This window comes from Aquarana catesbeiana, linkage group LG07, assembly GCF_042186555.1.
Source record: "Aquarana catesbeiana isolate 2022-GZ linkage group LG07, ASM4218655v1, whole genome shotgun sequence".
Classification (NCBI taxonomy): Eukaryota; Metazoa; Chordata; class Amphibia; order Anura; family Ranidae; genus Aquarana; species Aquarana catesbeiana.
The window spans coordinates 323446775-323465533 of NC_133330.1; the positions used below are offsets into that span (position 1 = coordinate 323446775).

Consider the following 18759-nt stretch of genomic DNA (forward strand, 5'->3'; position numbering starts at 1 on the left):
ATCCAGTCCCCCCCCCCCCGTTGTCACGTTTGGCACCTTTCAGGGGGGAGGGGGGAGCAGATATCTGTCTAATACAGGTATTTGCTCCCACTTCCGGCGAAAGATCTTCGCCGCGTCCGGCCCCTCCTCCATCCCGTCCCCCCGCTGTCTTCTGGGAGACACACAGAACCCAGAAGACAGCAGGGACCAGTCAGGACACGCAGCGCCACTCATGCATGCGCAGTAGGGAACCAGGCTGTGAAGCCGCAAGGCTTCACTTCCTGATTCCCTTACTCAAGATGCCGGCACCTCCACCCGGGAGCTGAGGGACGGATCGGCTTCGGGTGAGGACATCACGGGCACCCTGGACAGGTAAGTGTCCTTATTTTAAAAGTCAGCAGCTGCAATATTTGTAGTTGCTGACTTTTATTCATTTATTTTTTTCGGCGGAATGCCGCTTTAAAGTGAATCTCCATTTTTTATATACGCTGCTGAAAAAAATTAAAGGAACACTTTGAAAACACATCAGATCTCAAAGGGGAAAAATCTCATGCTGGATATCTATACAGATATGGAAAGGGTAATGTGTTAGGAATGAAAGGATGCCGCATCGTTTGATGGAAATGAAAATTATCAATCTACAGAGGGCTGAATAAAAAAACACCCCGAAAATACTGTTTTTCACTAGTTTTGCATTTGGCTAGGGTCAGTGTCACTACTAGTAGTATGAGGCGATACCTGGACCCTATAGAGGTTGCACAGGCAGTCCAACTCCTCCAGGATGGCACATCAATACATGCCATTTCCAGAAGGTTTGCTGTGTCTCCAGGCACAGTCTCAAGAGCATGGAGGAGATCCCAGGAGACAGGCAGTTACTCTGGGAGAGCTGGACAGGTCCGTAGAAGGTCCTTAACCCATCAGCAGGACCGGTATCTGCTCCTTTGTGCAAGGAGGAACCGGATGAGCACTGCCAGAGCCCTACAAAATCACCTCCAGCAGGCCTCTGGTGTGAATGTCTCTGATCAGAAACAGACTTCATGAGGGTGGCCTAAGGGGCCCGATGTTCTCTAGTGGGCCCTGTGCTCACTGCCCAGCAGCTTGATTGGCATTTTCCACTGAACACCAGAATTGGCAGGTCTGCCACTGGCGCCCTGTGCTTTTCACAGATGAGAGCAGGTTCACCCGGAGCACATGTGACAGACATAAAAGGGTCTGGAGATGCCGTGGAGAACTTTATGCTGCCTGTAAGATCGTTCAGCACGACCGGTTTGGTGGTGGGTCAGTGATGGTCTGGGGAGGCATATCCATGGAGGGACGCACAGACCTTTACAGGCTAGACAATGGCACCCTAAATGCCATTAGGTATCGGGATGAAATCCTTGGAACCATTGTCAGACCCTACACTGGTGCAGTAGGTCCTGGGTTCTTCCTGGTGCATGACAATGCCTGGCCTCATGTGACAAGAGTATGCAGCCAGTTCCCGGAGAATGGAGGAATTGATACCATTGAATGGCCCCCATGCTCGCCTGACCTACAGTAAATCCAATAGAACACCTCTGGGAACATTATGTTTTGGTCCATCCAACGCCGCCAGATTGCACCTCAGTCTGTTCAGGAGCTGTGTAATGCCCTGGTCCAGATCTATTGGGATGCAGCAGCTGCATGGACAAAGCCGCTGGTCCCAATTTAACAGCTAAATGCACATGGTCCACGTTCACAACCGTGCACCTACACAGCTGCCAAATTAGGACCAGCGACTGTTTCCTAATAGACATGAATGGGATTGCCTTTCATGTGTATACTTGGAACACCTGTGCATCCCATGCGGGCAAAGATGATCCTTTGCACTTGGTGTAGGGATAGATATGGCCCTAAATATACCATTTGAGTTTTGTTATATGTGTGTGAAAAAATAAAAAATTCTGTTGATCCTGGCCGAAATCCAGCCCTGCTCATTTCTCTTGTGAAAAGCAGTATATAAAGGGACCTTGAGTGTCACAGGCTGGTACTACAGTGGATATAAAAAGTCTACACACCCCTGCTAAAATGTCAGGTTTCTGTGATGTAAAAAAAATGAGACCAAGATAAATTATTTCAGAACTTTTTCCATTAATGTGACTTATAAACTGTACAACTCAATTGAAAAATAAACTGAAATATTTTAGGTGGAAGTAAAAATAAAAAAATAAAAAAATATAGTTGCATAAGTGTGCACACCCTTACACTAATACTTTGTTGAAGCACCTTCTGATTTTATTACAGCACTTAGTCTTTTTGGGTCTGAGTCTATCAGCATGTCAAATCTTGACCTGGCAATATTTGCCCACTCTTCTTTGCAAAAAAAACTCTCCAAATCTGTCAAGATTGCGAGGACATCTCCTGTGCACAGCCCTCTTCAGATCACCCCACGGATTTTCAATGGGATTCAGGTCTGGGCTCTGGCTGGGACATTCCAAAACTTTAATCTTCTTGATTTGTATAGGTGAGTGCAGTGCTGGAGGTGGGCACAGAGCCAAAAGTTCACATGCACTGTATCTCCACTGGAAAAGGGGGTACTACATGGATGGAATAATGGTGCTGGGGGATATCAGGGTGTATGGGGGAAAACAATGCTGAGGGGGGATCTGGGGTGTATAGGGGGTAGCAATGCTAGGGGGTATCTTGGGCGGCTATAGTGCTATATGTATCAGGGATGTAGAGAGGCCACAGTGTAGGGGGTATCAGGGATGTAGTGGGGTCACAATACAAGGGGTATCTTATGGTATCAGTGCTGGGGGGGGGGGAATATCTACGGTGTAGAAGGGTCAGAGTGCTGGGGGGATATCTGGAGTGTAGAGGGGTCAGAGTGCTGGGGGGATATCTGGGGTGTAGAGGGGTCAGACTGCTGGGGGCATATCTGGGGTGTAGAGGGGTCAGAGTGCTGGGGGGAAATCTGGGGTGTAGAGGGGTCAGAGTACTGGGGGGATATCTGTGGTGTAGAGGGGTCAGAGTGCTGGGGGGATATCTGGGGTGTAGAGGGGTCAGAGTGCTGGGGGTAAATCTGGGGTGTAGAGGGGTCAGAGTGCTGGGGGGATATCTGGGGTGTAGAGGAGTCAGAGTGCTGGGGGGAAATCTGGGGTGTAGAGGGGTCAGAGTACTGGGGGGATGTCTGTGGTGTAGAGGGGTCAGAGTGCTGGGGGGATATCTAGGGTGTAGAGGGGTCAGAGTGCTGGGGGATATCTGGGGTGTAGAGGGGTCAGAGTACTGGGGGGATATCTGGGGTGTAGAGGGGTCAGAGTGCTGGGGGGATATCTGGGGTGTAGAGGGGTCAGACTGCTGGGGGCATATCTGGGGTGTAGAGGGGTCAGAGTGCTGGGGGGAAATCTGGGGTGTAGAGGGGTCAGAGTACTGGGGGGATATCTGTGGTGTAGAGGGGTCAGAGTGCTGGGGGGATATCTGGGGTGTAGAGGGGTCAGAGTGCTGGGGGGAAATCTGGGGTGTAGAGGGGTCAGAGTGCTGGGGGGATATCTGGGGTGTAGAGGAGTCAGAGTGCTGGGGGGAAATCTGGGGTGTAGAGGGGTCAGAGTACTGGGGGGATGTCTGTGGTGTAGAGGGGTCAGAGTGCTGGGGGGATATCTAGGGTGTAGAGGGGTCAGAGTGCTGGGGGATATCTGGGGTGTAGAGGGGTCAGAGTACTGGGGGGATATCTGGGGTGTAGAGGGGTCAGAGTGCTGGGGGGATATCTGGGGTGTAGAGGGGTCAGAGTGCTGGGGAGAAATCTGGGGTGTAGAGGGGTCAGAGTACTGGGGGGATATCTGGGGTGTAGAGGGGTCAGAGTGCTGGGGGGATATCTAGGGTGTAGAGGGGTCAGAGTGCTGGGGGGAAATCTGGGGTGTAGAGGGGTCAGAGTACTGGGGGGATATCTATGGTGTAGAGGGGTCAGAGTACTGGGGGATATCTAGGGTGTAGAGGAGTCAGATTGCTGGGGGGATATCTGGGGTGTAGAGGGGTCAGAGTACTGGGGGGATATCTAGGGTGTAGAGGGGTCAGAGTGCTGGGGGATATCTGGGGTGTAGAGGGGTCAGAGTACTGGGGGAATATCTAGGGTGTAGAGGGGTCAGAGTGCTGGGGGGAAATCTGGGGTGTAGAGGGGTCAGAGTACTGGGGGGATATCTGTGGTGTAGAGGGGTCAGAGTACTGGGGGATATCTAGGGTGTAGAGGAGTCAGATTGCTGGGGGGATATCTGGGGTGTAGAGGGGTCAGAGTGCTGGGGGGATATCTGGGGTGTAGAGGGGTCAGAGTGCTGGGGGGATATCTGGGGTGTAGAGGGGTCAGAGTGCTGGGGGGATATCTAGGGTGTAGAGGGGTCAGAGTGCTGGGGGGATATCTGGGGTGTAGAGGGGTCAGAGTGCTGGGGGGATATCTAGGGTGTAGAGGGGTCAGAGTGCTGGGGGGATATCTGGGGTGTAGAGGGGTCAGAGTGCTGGGGGGATATCTAGGGTGTAGAGGGGTCAGAGTGCTGGGGGGATATCTGGGGTGTAGAGGGGCCATAGTGCTGGGGAGGCATCAATCTAGCAGATATATTATATGCACAGGACAGCTTTGTTACTTTTTGTATGTAGTATTTTCCCACTGGGGAAGCTCCGCTTGTCTGCCTCCTACCTACATGTCTGTTTCCCTTCGCTGTCTCCATTGTAGGGGCCCCAGAGCATTAATTTGCCCAGGAGCCCATGATGCTATTAAGACGGCCCTGTATTTGTAACATCACTTCCCATTCATTTCAAAGCAGTTGTCAGCCGTGTCCTCTGCAGAGCTTCCACCGCTGGAGACCGGACTGGCTTCAAAAAAGGTATGTATAGCGATTTCTTCTTTACAGGGTTCGATAGGTTAGCGTTAAATCGTGGATGTCTGTAGATTGAGATTAGTGTTAGGGTGGATGAACTTCCACTTTAAGAGCATTTTTTATCATGCAGTTATAGGTAAAGTTCCACTTTAGGCTGGGTTCACACTGGTGCGATGCAGGAACCACCACGATTCCTGTGCGGGTTCCCGAATCGCATCTGACTCACAGGCAGTTCACACTGCTCTCTGCGAACCGCTGCGGGTGTCAATATAAAGTTAATGACAACCCCAAAATGGTACACAGAACGCGGTGCAAACTGTGGAATCAGATTGCATTGGTCTGAACACCCATGTGATCGGATTCAAGGGCAGAAGAAAAAAAAAAAAGGGAGGGTTCTGCACTATTATGGTGTGAATGCGATGCAATGCGATTTCAGCCATACAAACTGTATGGCTGAATTCACACAGACATCACACCAGTGTGAACCCAGCCTTTAAGTGTTACCAAACCCAGTAATATGAAAATAGTTAATCTGGTCACAGCTTATAAATCTTTTTACATTAAAATACTGCCACTATATACCTTTTGGGCTGATCTGTATACCACGGTCACATAGCCTGCAGAGTTTGTCCAGAGCTGTGTCCAGGTAGGAGGAGATTTCCACTATAGCCTGTATACACGCCCAAATCCTCATGTGTGATGTCAATATCATATGACCTGGCTAGCTCTGAGAACAAGGAAATGTTCTCTCCAGCATAAAAGACACAGCTGAGCATGCGCAGGTCGGCTACCCTGCCTGTGTTAGCTGGTCTTCTCCAGATAGACAGTGCAGGAGGGGGAGGATCTGTGTATACAGGATAAAACCGCCTTTTTACACAATGCACAGGGTTAACCCCTTAGGTTCCACAGTGAATATAACAAGCATGCTATTCTGCATATACAGACTGATTTTACTGTTGTGGGTTTAGTAACACTTTAACCACTTGAGGTCCGGGCCATAGCCGAATGACGGCTACAGCGCGGACCTCAATCTCCGGGAGGACGTCATAGGATGTCCTCCCCTGTGCACGCGCACCGCGCGCACCCTGCAGGGCGCGCGGCGTGCGCGCTGTGATCACCGAGTCACGGAGACTCGGATGATCACAGATCCGAGTAAGGGGCCGGTCCCGGCCCCTTACCATGTGATCAGCTGTCAGCCAATGACAGCTGATCACACGATGTAAACAAAACACGGTGATCGGTTTCGTTTTCTCCTCACGCTGAGAGCGTGAGGAGGAAAAAAAAGCCGATCACAGGCTTATGTGAAAGGGACATCGGTCCCGAAGAGGAAGGAGGCACAGATGCCTCATCTGTGCCTCCAATTGCCATTTGTTATTGCCACCTGCCAGTGCCCACAGTGCCCAGAAGTGCCACCAACAATGCCCACAAGTGCCCCCTAGCAGTGCCAGCTAGCAGTGCTGCCATCAGTGCCCAACACTGCCACCTATCAGTGCCCATCACCGCCACCCATTAGTGCCCATCACTGCCACCTATCGGTGCCCATCACTGCCACCTCATCAGCGTACATCAACGAAGGAGAAAAATTACCTGTTTGCAAAAATTTATAACAAAATATAACAAAAATAATAATTTTTTTTTAAATTCTGTCTTTTTCAATTTTTTTAACAGAAAATAAAAAACGCAGAGGTGATCAAATACCATCAAAAGAAAACTCTATTTGTGGGAAAAAAATTATAAAAATTTCATTTGGGTACAGTGTTGTATGACCACGTAATTGTCATTCAAAGTGTGACAGCGCTAAAAGCTGAAAATTGGTCTGGACAGGAGGGGGGTTTAAGTGCCCAGTAAGCAAGTGGTTAAGGATTATTCATCAGGTCAATTATTTTACTTAGCATTGGGTCCAGCCTTCCAACATGTCTTTTGAGATCTATTATGCAAGGACTACAGAACACCTCCCCCCTTGTGTTATGAAGATACGGAAGGTAGGGTTGCATCAATACTGTTATTGGTGGCGATACGAAGCATTTGCTGGAGTACTTGTACAAACGCCCTAACAACTTTGCGGTTTGAGCCTATACAAAAATGAATGGGCTCAAATCGCACTGTAAAAGATTTGCATGCGGCTTTCCCTCACACCATTCCTGTGTGAACCCGGGCTTGTCATAGGGACTTCCCACTGGGCTTAAACAGGGAGGTCCGGGAAACTGCATGCGATCTGGACAGGAATTTTACAGCATTCCTGTTCAAATTGCATGCGATTCTTTGTTTTGTATGGGCTCAAATCGCACCGCAAAAGGTATCGGCGAGTACTTGAGTACAAGTATTGGTACTCGCCGCTAATAAACAAGTATGTGCATCCCTAATGGAAAGGTGTTGTGTAATCCAAATACACTTCCTGTCCCAGGGTGACAACACTTATCAGAAATACAGCACAGCGAGTTGGTGTTGTCACACTAGAACAGAAGTGTGTTACTGGCAGGATCACAAGCGGAAAAAGGAATGCAGCCGATACATCCACGGGCAAACAGGTGCAATCTATGACATTTTTGATGTTGGGTGCACTTTAATGTTGTTGCCCTTTAATGTTTGATGTCGGGTGCACTTTAAATACAGAAGAACGAGAAGAAACACTCAGGTCATTTGAAAGACTTTATTTAGAACAATCCAATGAAAAACAGGTTAAAATGTCAGTCATCTCAACCACTCCGAGTATAAAAAAGTATAGTACCAGCTCCTGGAATTCATAAAATATGTAACAAATTTGCATAAATAAAATCTTGAGGAAATAAATTAAACTTTTCAAATATGTCAACTTAACATTAACAATTTATATTAATACTATAAAATGTTTAAGAAAGAAGCTTTTTTTTTTTTTTTTTTTTCTCCCCAGACACTTAAAGTCTGATGTTTGTTTTTCGATATCTGTGCCGACCCTCCTGAAAAGTCACAAAGGCACCAAAAAAAAAATTTGTGAACAGCTTGAAAGTTCCACAGCAGTTTCCTCTCTCTCCGTCATTCCCGGCTCCGTGTCCCAAGACCACGGCGCCTTTCCTCCCGCACAGCACAAGGCAGCCAAACCAGTCACGTCCACTTTCTTCGTTTTTTTTTTTACAATTTTTTTCTTCTGTACAATTTTGTAAAATCCTGTGGAAGCGTCCACCACAAAGAACGGACCCCCCTGCGCGTCTGCAAAACCCTTTGCTGCATTTTTATCTCTTTTAAAAATTTAATTTTAAAACCCGAAAGTGTCCTTTGTGGCGAACGGAACGGGGGTCATCGCTCGGGCAGGTTGATCACGGGAACCCACTGATCCAGGTAGCGGCTCTCTTTGCAGAAGTTGCTCACTTTGTTGATGGCGGGATCCTTCAGCTGAGAAGCGTGCGGGTTCTAGAAATTTAAAGAAAAAGAGAAATTAATTCAAATTAAAATTTAAAAAAAGACATTAAAAGCATCCAAAATTGCACTAAAATATTTGCTTATATTCTTATAAAATTAAAAAAAAGACCTTAAAGCAGGGGTGGGCAACCTCGGCCCTCCAACTGTGGTGAAACTACAAGTCCCGTGAGACATTGCAAGACCCTGACAACCACAGGCATGACTCCTAGAGGCAGAGGCATGATGGGATTTGTAGTTTCATCGCAGCTGGAGGGCCGAGGTTGCCTACCTCTGCCTTAAAGCATCCAAAATTGCACTAAAATATTTGCTTAGATTATTATAAAAATGTAAAAAAAAGACCCTAAAGCATCCAAAAATTGCACTAAAATATTGCTTATATTATTATAAAATTTAAAAAAAGACCCTAAAGCATCCAAAATTGCACTAAAATATATATTTTTTTAATTTTTAGAATAAAATAAGCAAATATTTTAGTGCAATTTTGGATGCTTTAAGGTCTTTTTTTTAATTTTTTAATAATATAAGCAAATATTTTAGTGCAATTTTGGATGCTTTAAGGTCTTTTTTTTTTTTTAATTTTTAGAATAATATAAGAAAATATTTTAGTGCAATTTTGGATGCTTTAAGGCCATTTTTAAAATTTTATAATAATATAAGCAAAGACCTTAAAGCATCCAAAATTGCACTAAAATATTTGCCTTTATTATTATAAAATTTAATAAATCATCCAAAATTGCACTAAAATATTTGCTTATATTCTTATAAAAATTTTTAAAAAAAGTCCTTAAAGCATCCAAAATTGCACCAAAATATATATATTTTTTTTAATTTTTAGAATAATATAAGCAAATATTTTAGTGCAATTTTGGATGCTTTAAGGTCTTTTTAAAAAAAAAAAAAAAATTAGAATGATATAAGCAAATATCTTAGTGCAATTTTGGATGCTTTGAGGTCTTTTTTTAAATTTTATAATATAAGCAAATATTTTAGTGCAATTTTGGATGCTTTAAGGCCTTTTTTAAAATTTTATAATAATATAAGCAAAGACCTTAAAGCATCCAAAATTGCACTAAAATATTTGCCTTTATTATTATAAAATTTAATAAATCATCCAAAATTGCACTAAAATATTTGCTTATATTCTAAACCTTAAAGCATCCAAAATTGCACTAAAATATTTGCCTTTATTATTATAAAATTTAATAAATCATCCAAAATTGCACTAAAATATTTGCTTATATTCTTATAAAGATTTTTAAAAAAAGACCTTAAAGCATCCAAAATTGCACCAAAATATTTTTTTTTTAATTTTTAGAATAATATAAGCAAATATTTTAGTGCAATTTTGGATGCTTTAAGGTCTTTTTAAAAAAAAAAAAAAAATTTAGAATGATATAAGCAAATATCTTAGTGCAATTTTGGATGCTTTAAGGTCTTTTTTTAAATTTTATAATATAAGCAAATATTTTAGTGCAATTTTGGATGCTTTAATGTCTTTTTTTTTTAGAATATTATAAGCAAAGACCTTAAAGCATCCAAAATTGCACTAAAATATTTGCTTATATTATAAAATTAAAAAAAAAAAAAGACCTTAAAGCATCCAAAATTGCACTAAAATATTTGCTTATATTATAAAATTAAAAAAAAAAAAAAAAAGACCTTAAAGCATCCAAAATTGCACTAAAATATTTGCTTATATTTTATAATTGCACCTGTTCTAGTAGCGAGCAGTTTTCCGTTACTAAGAGGCATGTCAGAACAAGTTGGGGACGGGAATAGTTTAGTGATGATGTCACACGCAGTGCTTCAAAGTCCACTTGTTAATCACAAGAGGAAGAAAAAAAAAAAAAAAAAAAAGCGCAACTGTAGCAGAAAGCAAAGTCACGGTGATCCAGCATTACCGAAACTCCTTCCAGGGGTGGGGAAGTGCATGGAGCTTAGGAATGCCGGAGTGAGTCAGTCCCAGGGGAGCATGGGAACCCAGCGAGGAACTGGCAACAGAAACCAAAGGCTGGGCAGGTAAAGGAATACCTGCCGCACATCAATTGTTCTATTGCTGGAAGGATGGAGTGGGATATGTGAGCCGGATGCATTGTAATCAAGGCGTTGCTCTCCCAGTGAGTGGGTGGCGGGGGGGATAACAGGTGCAGTTCAAAGGTAAAGGGAAAGGTTTACTGTGTAGGCAGCCAACCGCAATGACAAATGCAATACTTGGAAGGTTGGCCGCGCCCCCTGTGCATAGAAAACTCACAGCCAACAATCACAGGGAAGTTTCTTTTCGGCTGGGATCACACCATTGGGAATTAGATGCGGGTTCCAATTCACAATAGGAGATTATGACTGGCTCTCTATGGAGCGCTTCACATATCTCCTCTGCGGCTCCGATGCGAATTTGCACAAGGAGAGCCCTGTGCGTCTTTTGGTCCCTTACAGGTCCGAATTTCCGCCAAAAATTCAGGCTGAAAAATCGGACCTGAAACAGTGAAGAAACCTTTTTCAAAGTTGCTGCGACTTGAATGCTTCCATTGGTGCAAATGGGATGCAACAAGTCGTATGACAAGCTGCACTAACGTGAACCATGGCTAACAACCCCATTCACACTAGTGCAATGTCATGCAACGTTTGGATATCAAAGTCGCATGACAAGTCATACGCCGTGTTTTGCAATAATAACCATTCATATATGTGCGACTTAAAAGTCGCAGTGACTTAAAAGTAGTTCCTGTCACTACTTTGGTCTGACTTTCATGCGACTTGAGGGCCATAGACTTTAATGTTAACCCCCAAAAGTTGCATGAATGTTTTTACATGCAACAACGGGTCTGACTTTGCAGAGGGACAAGTCGCACACATGCAAAGCTGCTCTCCAAAGTCACCCGACTCCAAGTGTGAACGGAGCCTTAGTGGTGCAGGTGGCTGCACTGAGCATGCAGTGTCTCCTCCGCCCCTGTGAGTGCGCCCCAAGAATGCAATGAAGGCGGTACAAGCGTTGTAGCTTACATTGCATACACACAATAAAGCATTATTAGGTTACACTCTCGGGGTACCAACTACTATTAGGGCAGAGACAACAAATCCGGCAAAGTTGAACGGACTCTGCTTCATTGACTTATGAATGGCAGCTTCCACCTGTGGCTTCTCACAAAAAAAAAAAAAAGGATGTATCTCTATGTCATCATTTGGATATGACGTACAATTATAGTTATGTATGGACTTTGCTCCTGAGCCTCGGATTCCTCCCTGGTGGGACAGAGAGATATGCAAGCGGCATTCCGTTACTACCAACTTACAAAAGGGAGTGACGTCCATTCCTGGCTTTGTGAGCCGGAGACATAGTAACCCGCAACAACAATCCCCTCTCGGTCCAGCCCTGGAATGCAAGCTTGCGGAACCTGCCCAGCCCCCCCTCCTCCTCCTCCTCCTCCTTTCATCCTCCCAGAGAGACAGAGAATGTCACCTACGTTGATTAGAATACAATGCAGGTCGGCAGGTTCTCCCGGCTTGTCAGAGCCGCCCAGGATCTCAGCCAGCCGGCTCATGTTGCTCACTCTCAGGATGTTGATGTCATTCTCGCAGCAGAACGCCTGGATCAGAGTGAAGTGAATTTGTAGAGCGACATCCTGGTCTTCGGTTTCATCTGTGGCCAGCAGACAGAGCACCACATTGTCCGGGTCCCTGCAACACAACAAACGCATGGCAGGGGTTAGAACACACCGCCACACAACCAGGGGAAGCAGACAAGGCAGGAGAGCTGGGGGGGGGGGGGGCAGGGCAGCCACCTCTGCAGGTGCCCTTTAAAAATGCCAGTTGCCTGGCTGTCTAGGGTAGACCTGGGATTATCATGCAGAATTTTTACTGATACCTTTGCATTACTGTAACCTTCCATCTAATGCTCTACTATTATATTATACAGGATTTATATATTATTATTCAGGATAATATTATTATTAATAAATCCATAATAATAATAATAATAATAATAAATCCTGAATAATAATAATAATAATAATAATAATATTATACAGGATTCATATATTATTCAGGGTTTTAATATTAAATAAATAATAATCAGAATGTTTTATTATTATAATCCTGAGTATTATATAAATTCTGTATAATAATAAAATAATAATAAAAAATATATATTAAAATCCTGAATAATATATAAATCCTGAATAATAATATTATTATTATTCAGGATAATAATAATAATAATAATAATAATAATAATAACAATAAATCCTGAATAATAATATATATTATTATACAGGATTTATATATTATTATTCAGGGTTTAAATAATAATAATCCAGAAAAATAATATTATACAGGATAATATATATTAAAATCCTGAATAATATATAAATCCTGAATATTATTATTATATTCCTGAATAATAATATTAATAATAATAAACAAATCCTGAATAATAATATATATATTATTATACAGGATTTATATATTATTATTCAGGGTTAAAATAATAATAATAATATAAATCCAGAATAATATTATACAGGATTTAAATAATAATAATAAGGATGTATATAATAATTAGAATGTATATATTAATTAATAATCAGGATTTATATAATAATAATTAGAATGTATATATTAATTAATAATCAGGATTTATACATTATTATTATTATTATTATTATAATACAGGATTTATACATTATTATTATTATTATTATTATTATTATTATAATACAGGATTTATACATTATTATATTATTATTATAATACAGGATTTATATAGCACTGACAGTTTATGCAGAGGTTCACAACATGAGGGCAGACAGTACAATACAGGAGGATCAGAGCTTTGTTGCTATCACAAGGACAGAAGTAGCAATTGGTGGGATCTACTAAGTATAAAGGATTAAATGCAAAACTTTACCATCAACATGCATAAGCAGAATATTACACTTAATATTAGTCAGGACTACCTGTACACCCCCCACCCCCTGCTGAAGAACGCCAATGCCAAAGCTGGGACTTGTAGTTCCCCATCAGCAGCTGGAAGCCCACATGTCCCCAAAAGCAGAAATGAAGTATCCATAATCCATGCACAGAGGGGGATATTATTATGGGATGTACTTACACATTCAGCAGTTTGGCCGCTTCGTAGACCCCGATGGTGATGGTCCTCTGCACTTTGGCTTTGTTCAGCACCTCCTCCAACGCGGTGCCCACACTGTCCATCCTGCAATGACAGGTCCTCATTAGCTGCATTCCACAAAGACCGACCAATACTGAATCCCAGCAAGAATACAGCACCGATCATCACCACACAGCCACCGATCATCACCACACAGCCACCGATCATCACCACACAGCCACCGGCTGGGGGGGTCAACTTCACTCAGACACATCCACCAACTGGAGATCATACAGACACATCTACCAACCGTCACCCAGTGACTCCCGTCAGTTCTCCAGCTCACCCTGCAGGGTCAGACCCTCATTCTCTTCCAGCCCCCCAAATATGCAATACAAATGTGGCACCCCAAACCAGCACATCGCCCCACATACACGCCGAGCACCGTGCAACAGTCACAGACCTCCAGTGATGGATGAGCCTGGTGCAACCTCTCCAGCAGATCACACAGCAGACTGGAAAGACTTCTGAGGTCACCCCTCTACCTTCACCTGACAAGGGTGACCACCCTGCACACCATACCCCATGCACCTGTCACAGAGGGGTCACCAACCTCCCATGCAAAGGTCAGGATAAGGGTCCTCAGCCAAGTTGGGAATTTGGAAACCAGCCAGGATGGGTTCACCTGTCACCCTTGTAGATGTCTGATTGCCCCCCCCAAAGTCTTCTTTGCACTAGTCAGAATGAGGGGTCCCAAAACTCTCTTGCAGAAGTCAGATTGGGGCCCCCAGCCTCCTTTGCATTAGTTACTGGGGTCACCCTTGTATCAGAATGAAGTCCCCAGGATCCTGTGCATAAATATTTTGGGGGCCCCCATCACTAATTTGCATTACTCAGAATGGGGTCACCCTTGTAGAAGTCAAATTGGAGCCCCATGTCTCTCTTCCATTAGTCAGAATGGGGGTCTCAAATCTCTTGCAGAATATGGGGGGGGGACTCTCTTGCATTAGTCATATTGGGGTCACCAGTCGTCAAATTTGGAGCCTCCTTTGCATTAGTTACTGGGGGTCATCCCTTACATTAGCCAGGGTGGAGGTCATAAGTCACCCCTGTGGAAGTCAAATTGGGGCCCCTAGCCACTTTTGCATTAGTTAATGGGGTCACCCTTGTAGAAGTCATATTGGGGCCCCCAGCCTCCTATGCAGAAGTCATATTGGGGCCCCCCAGTCTCTTATGCAGAAGTCATATTGGGGCCCCTAGTCTCCTATGCAGAAGTCATATTGGGGCCCCCAGCCTCCTATGCAGAAGTCATATTGGGGCCCCCAGTCTCCTATGCAGAAGTCATATTGGGGCCCCCAGTCTTCTATGCAGAAGTCATATTGGGGCCCCCAGTCTTCTATGCAGAAGTCATATTGGGGCCCCCAGTCTTCTATGCAGAAGTCATATTGGGGCCCCTAGTCTCCTATGCAGAAGTCATATTGGGGCCCCCAGTCTCCTATGCAGAAGTCACATTGGGGCCCCCAGTCTTCTATGCAGAAGTCATATTGGGGCCCCCAGTCTTCTATGCAGAAGTCATATTGGGGCCCCCAGTCTTCTATGCAGAAGTCATATTGGGGCCCCCAGTCTCCTATGCAGAAGTCATATTGGGGCCCCCAGTCTTCTATGCAGAAGTCATATTGGGGCCCCCAGTCTTCTATGCAGAAGTCATATTGGGGCCCCTAGTCTCCAATTCAAAAGTCATATTGGGGCCCCTAGTCTCCTATGCAGAAGTCATATTGGGGCCCCCAGTCTCCTATGCAGAAGTCATATTGGGGGCCCCAAGTCTCCTATGCAGAAGTCATATTGGGGCCCCCAAGTCTCCTTTAGAAAAGTCCCAGTGGGGCCCCCAGTCTCCTATGCAGAACTTCAGAAGTCATATTGGGGCCCCCAGTAGAAAAGTCCCAGTGGGGCCCCTTGCCTCTCTTGCAGTGGTGTCACATTGGGGCCCCTCTTCCAGCAGCACACACACACACAGCTCCTCCATGGTGTCCTTACTTTCCCCGGCTCTGCTCCCCGCTCAGCTCCTCCAGTGTCATATTGCAGTTCTCAGTCCTCAGTGATCTCTTCTCTTCTCTTCTCTTCTCTCTCTCAGTTCTCCGGACTCTCTGACTCACCCCCGGCGCGTACCCGGCTTCTAGAGCAAAGCGACCTCATTAGCATGCCGCCTCTCATTGGTGCGCCCTGATCGTCGGCCCCGCTTCCTCGTGATTGGCCCGGGCGCGGGATGAGGGGCGGCGCTTCTGTGGGGCAGGCGGTTGCCAAGGCGATGGAGGGGAACTGGCGCTGTAACCCCTTCGCTGCTGCAGCAGCCTGAGTTGCATTGGGTGTGTGCAGTGCCCCCCCTCCTCTCCCCTCCCCCCATCACTGTAATGTCCGATCACCCCACATATGGGAGCAGATCTGCACACAACCAATCATATCGGTGGGAAGTGATTTCTAATATAATGTATGGATGAGCACATTTATTATTGAATTCTCCTGGGATCAGAGCCCATCGTCCTCTCTTCCTTCCAATGAGCCATCAGCTGCCTTGGCTTTAATTGCATTTATTATTATTATTATTATTGTTTGCTGCAGCCTTGGAGCCCTCACCCTCCATTCTATGATCATCTCCCGCTTACCTGGATACCCTCAGGGCTGTGTAATGCCTCTGACTCCTAGCAACCAATCAGAGAGCAGCATTCTGTGTCACTAGTCAGACTGGGGGGAGAGCTGGATCCTGATTGGCTGTTGTGGGGGGTAGGGGAGTGGTGCTCAGTGCCCATTGGACCTCACACTTGTAAAATAAAGGTCACAGAGTTGAATAAAAGTCCTGATCACCCCCCTCAGCATGACAACAATGGGGGAGATGGAAATGAGAGATCAAAAAGTCATTTTTAGGGCTCATTTCCATAGGCAGCCGGGGGGTGCAGTAAAAGCAGGCGGTTTAGCCACGGTTTTACCAATCCCCCCACCGCCGCCCACCCAAAGAAAAACGCACAGCAGATTACAATCAAAGCAACGCAGCCGCAGCAAAAATGGAAGCGTGTTTTACATCTGGCGGGCGGTACCACTGCCAAGAGCGAACCCATATAAGTGTCTGGGACCAGGACAAGGGGTGGGCAGGAGGGGCACGGTGGTATCATGTGAGTTGGGGGGCACCAGAAGGAGGTTGGGCGGGGATTTGAGGGGTGGCAGGGGATAAGAATTGTTCTAGAGGGTACATTTGTGGAGGTGTGGAAGGGGTGGTGATTTGAGGGAATTTGTGTTGAGATGGAGGAAGATTTGTGCTAGGAGGGATGATTTGGGGGAAATCTGGGGGGGATTTGTGCTGGGTCGGGGGGATTTGTACTCAGAGGGGAAATTTAAGGGGTAAAGGCAGTGGGGGGGGGATGGAGCCCCGCATGAGCCCCCAAAAATCCCCGGGTCTCGGGCATTCACAATTCTATTATCAGCCTTGAGCCCGAGCGGGGACCGATTTGACTCCGAGCGCGGCCGAGTGACATAGCAGGTCATGGGACGTGTGACGTCCATCATAGGCGCTGCAGGCCCCAGAAAGGCGGGAATTACATTGCGGCCGCGTAGAGCACTATGAGATCCCCGCTCGGCGCTCGGGCAGGCGGCTCTTCTCTCCTGTCTCTGGCTGCCTGTCTGCTTTCTACTGGGATGGACGCGCCGCTCACCACGGCTGAGCTGCAGGAGGACGTCATATGAAGTCTGACATGTAATGGTCAGGTAGGTCAGTGTAATGGTCAGGTAGGTCAGTGTAATGGTCAGGTAGGTCAGTGTAATGGTCAGGTAGGTCAGTCTAATGGTCAGGTAGGTCAGTGTGTGTCAGGTAGGTCAGTGTAATGGTCAGGTAGGTCAGTGTGTGTCAGGTAGGTCAGTGTAATGGTCAGGTAGGTCAGTGTGTGTCAGGTAGGTCAGTGTAATGGTCAGGTAGGTCAGTGTGTGTCAGGTAGGTCAGTGTAATGGTCAGGTAGGTCAGTGTAATGGTCAGGTAGGTCAGTCTAATGGTCAGGTAGGTCAGTGTGTGTCAGGTAGGTCAGTGTAATGGTCAGGTAGGTCAGTGTGTGTCAGGTAGGTCAGTGTAATGGTCAGGTAGGTCAGTCTAATGGTCAGGTAGGTCAGTGTGTGTCAGGTAGGTCAGTGTAATGGTCAGGTAGGTCAGTGTAATGGTCAGGTAGGTCAGTGTAATGGTCAGGTAGGTCAGTGTAATGGTCAGGTAGGTCAGTGTGCGTCAGTGTAATGGACAGTGTGGGTCAGGTAGGTCAGTTTTTAGTGTTCAGCATTGATGGGCACTGGTAAGCCAGGCAGCAACCAGCAGGTGAGCTTACCCCCCCCCCCCCCCCCTTCGGTGCCATTCTGAACACTAGATTGTCATAGACTTCAATCGCTCCTGGTGTCTATGTATCTGGGGAGTTTGCAAAAATTTGTTAAGAAAGCAACACGCATAATAAGGCCTTGTTCACACAGGCGTACTGCAGCGTACAACCTGTGCGAGGGTCGTGTTTACCCACATGGGGGTTGTACAAGTGTTCCGTGCATCCCTGTGCAGGTAGTCCATCAGGACTCAATAGCTGTGCCTGGGCAGTATGCCCATCTCAATATATGACATCCATGTGGGGGGGGGGGGGTTGTCCCTGAACTCACACTCTGCGTTCGGGGGCACATACCCACACAGATGTCGTATGGAGACACAGAGGCCATGTCTGTGCAGCTGTGTGTTCCAATTGACATCAATGGGACTGCTTGCATGAAACACCCGTGCTTCCCTGTGTGGGTAAACACAGCCCTGCACAGGCGTATGGTACAGTATAGTACGGTATAGTACACTATGGTACGGTACAGTATGGTACAGTATAGTACAGTACAGTACACTATGGTACAGTACAGTATAGTACGGTACAGTATGGTACAGTATAGTACACTGTGGTACAGTATATTACAGTATGGTACAGTACAGTATAGTACGGTACAGTATAGTACAGTATGGTACAGTATAGTACGGTATAGTACACTATGGTACAGTATAGTATGGTATAGTACAGTTTAGTATAGTATAGTACACAGGGCTTTTTTTCAGGGGGAACTTGGAACTCAGTTCCACCACCTCTGGCTCAGACCCTTGGGGGGGGGCCTGCTCACCACAATCACTTGTAAACACAGAAGTCTGGTTTCTGTGTTTACAAGTGAAAGCTCTGCACCCTTTATGTAATGCAGTCCTGGTATTTAATGCCCCTTTAAGACCCTCCTACTGTTTTCGTGAAATTTGACTGACCACACCCACTATTTGATGTGATTTGGAGGGTGTGTTTAGGGGGAGGGGTTTTGTGGGGCCGTGGTTAAGTTCCAGCACCTATTTTTTTAGAAAGAAAGCCCTGATAGTACAGTATAGTAAGGTATGGTACAGTATAGTACAGTATGGTACGGTATAGT

General features: G+C 45.6%; 1 protein-coding gene across 1 annotated transcript; it reads right to left on the reverse strand.

Moving 5' to 3' along the window:
• Window positions 1-7438: 7438 nt before the first annotated feature.
• GADD45A (growth arrest and DNA damage inducible alpha) lies at window positions 7439-15495 on the reverse strand. Its single transcript, XM_073593772.1, has 4 exons — window positions 15337-15495; window positions 13306-13407; window positions 11660-11873; window positions 7439-8189 (listed from the first exon to the last, which is right to left on the reverse strand). Exons 1-4 carry the CDS (start codon window positions 15375-15377, stop codon window positions 8076-8078), a joined length of 471 nt encoding a protein of 156 aa, XP_073449873.1. The 5' UTR covers window positions 15378-15495; the 3' UTR covers window positions 7439-8075.
• Between the last annotated feature and the right edge of the window lie 3264 nt (window positions 15496-18759).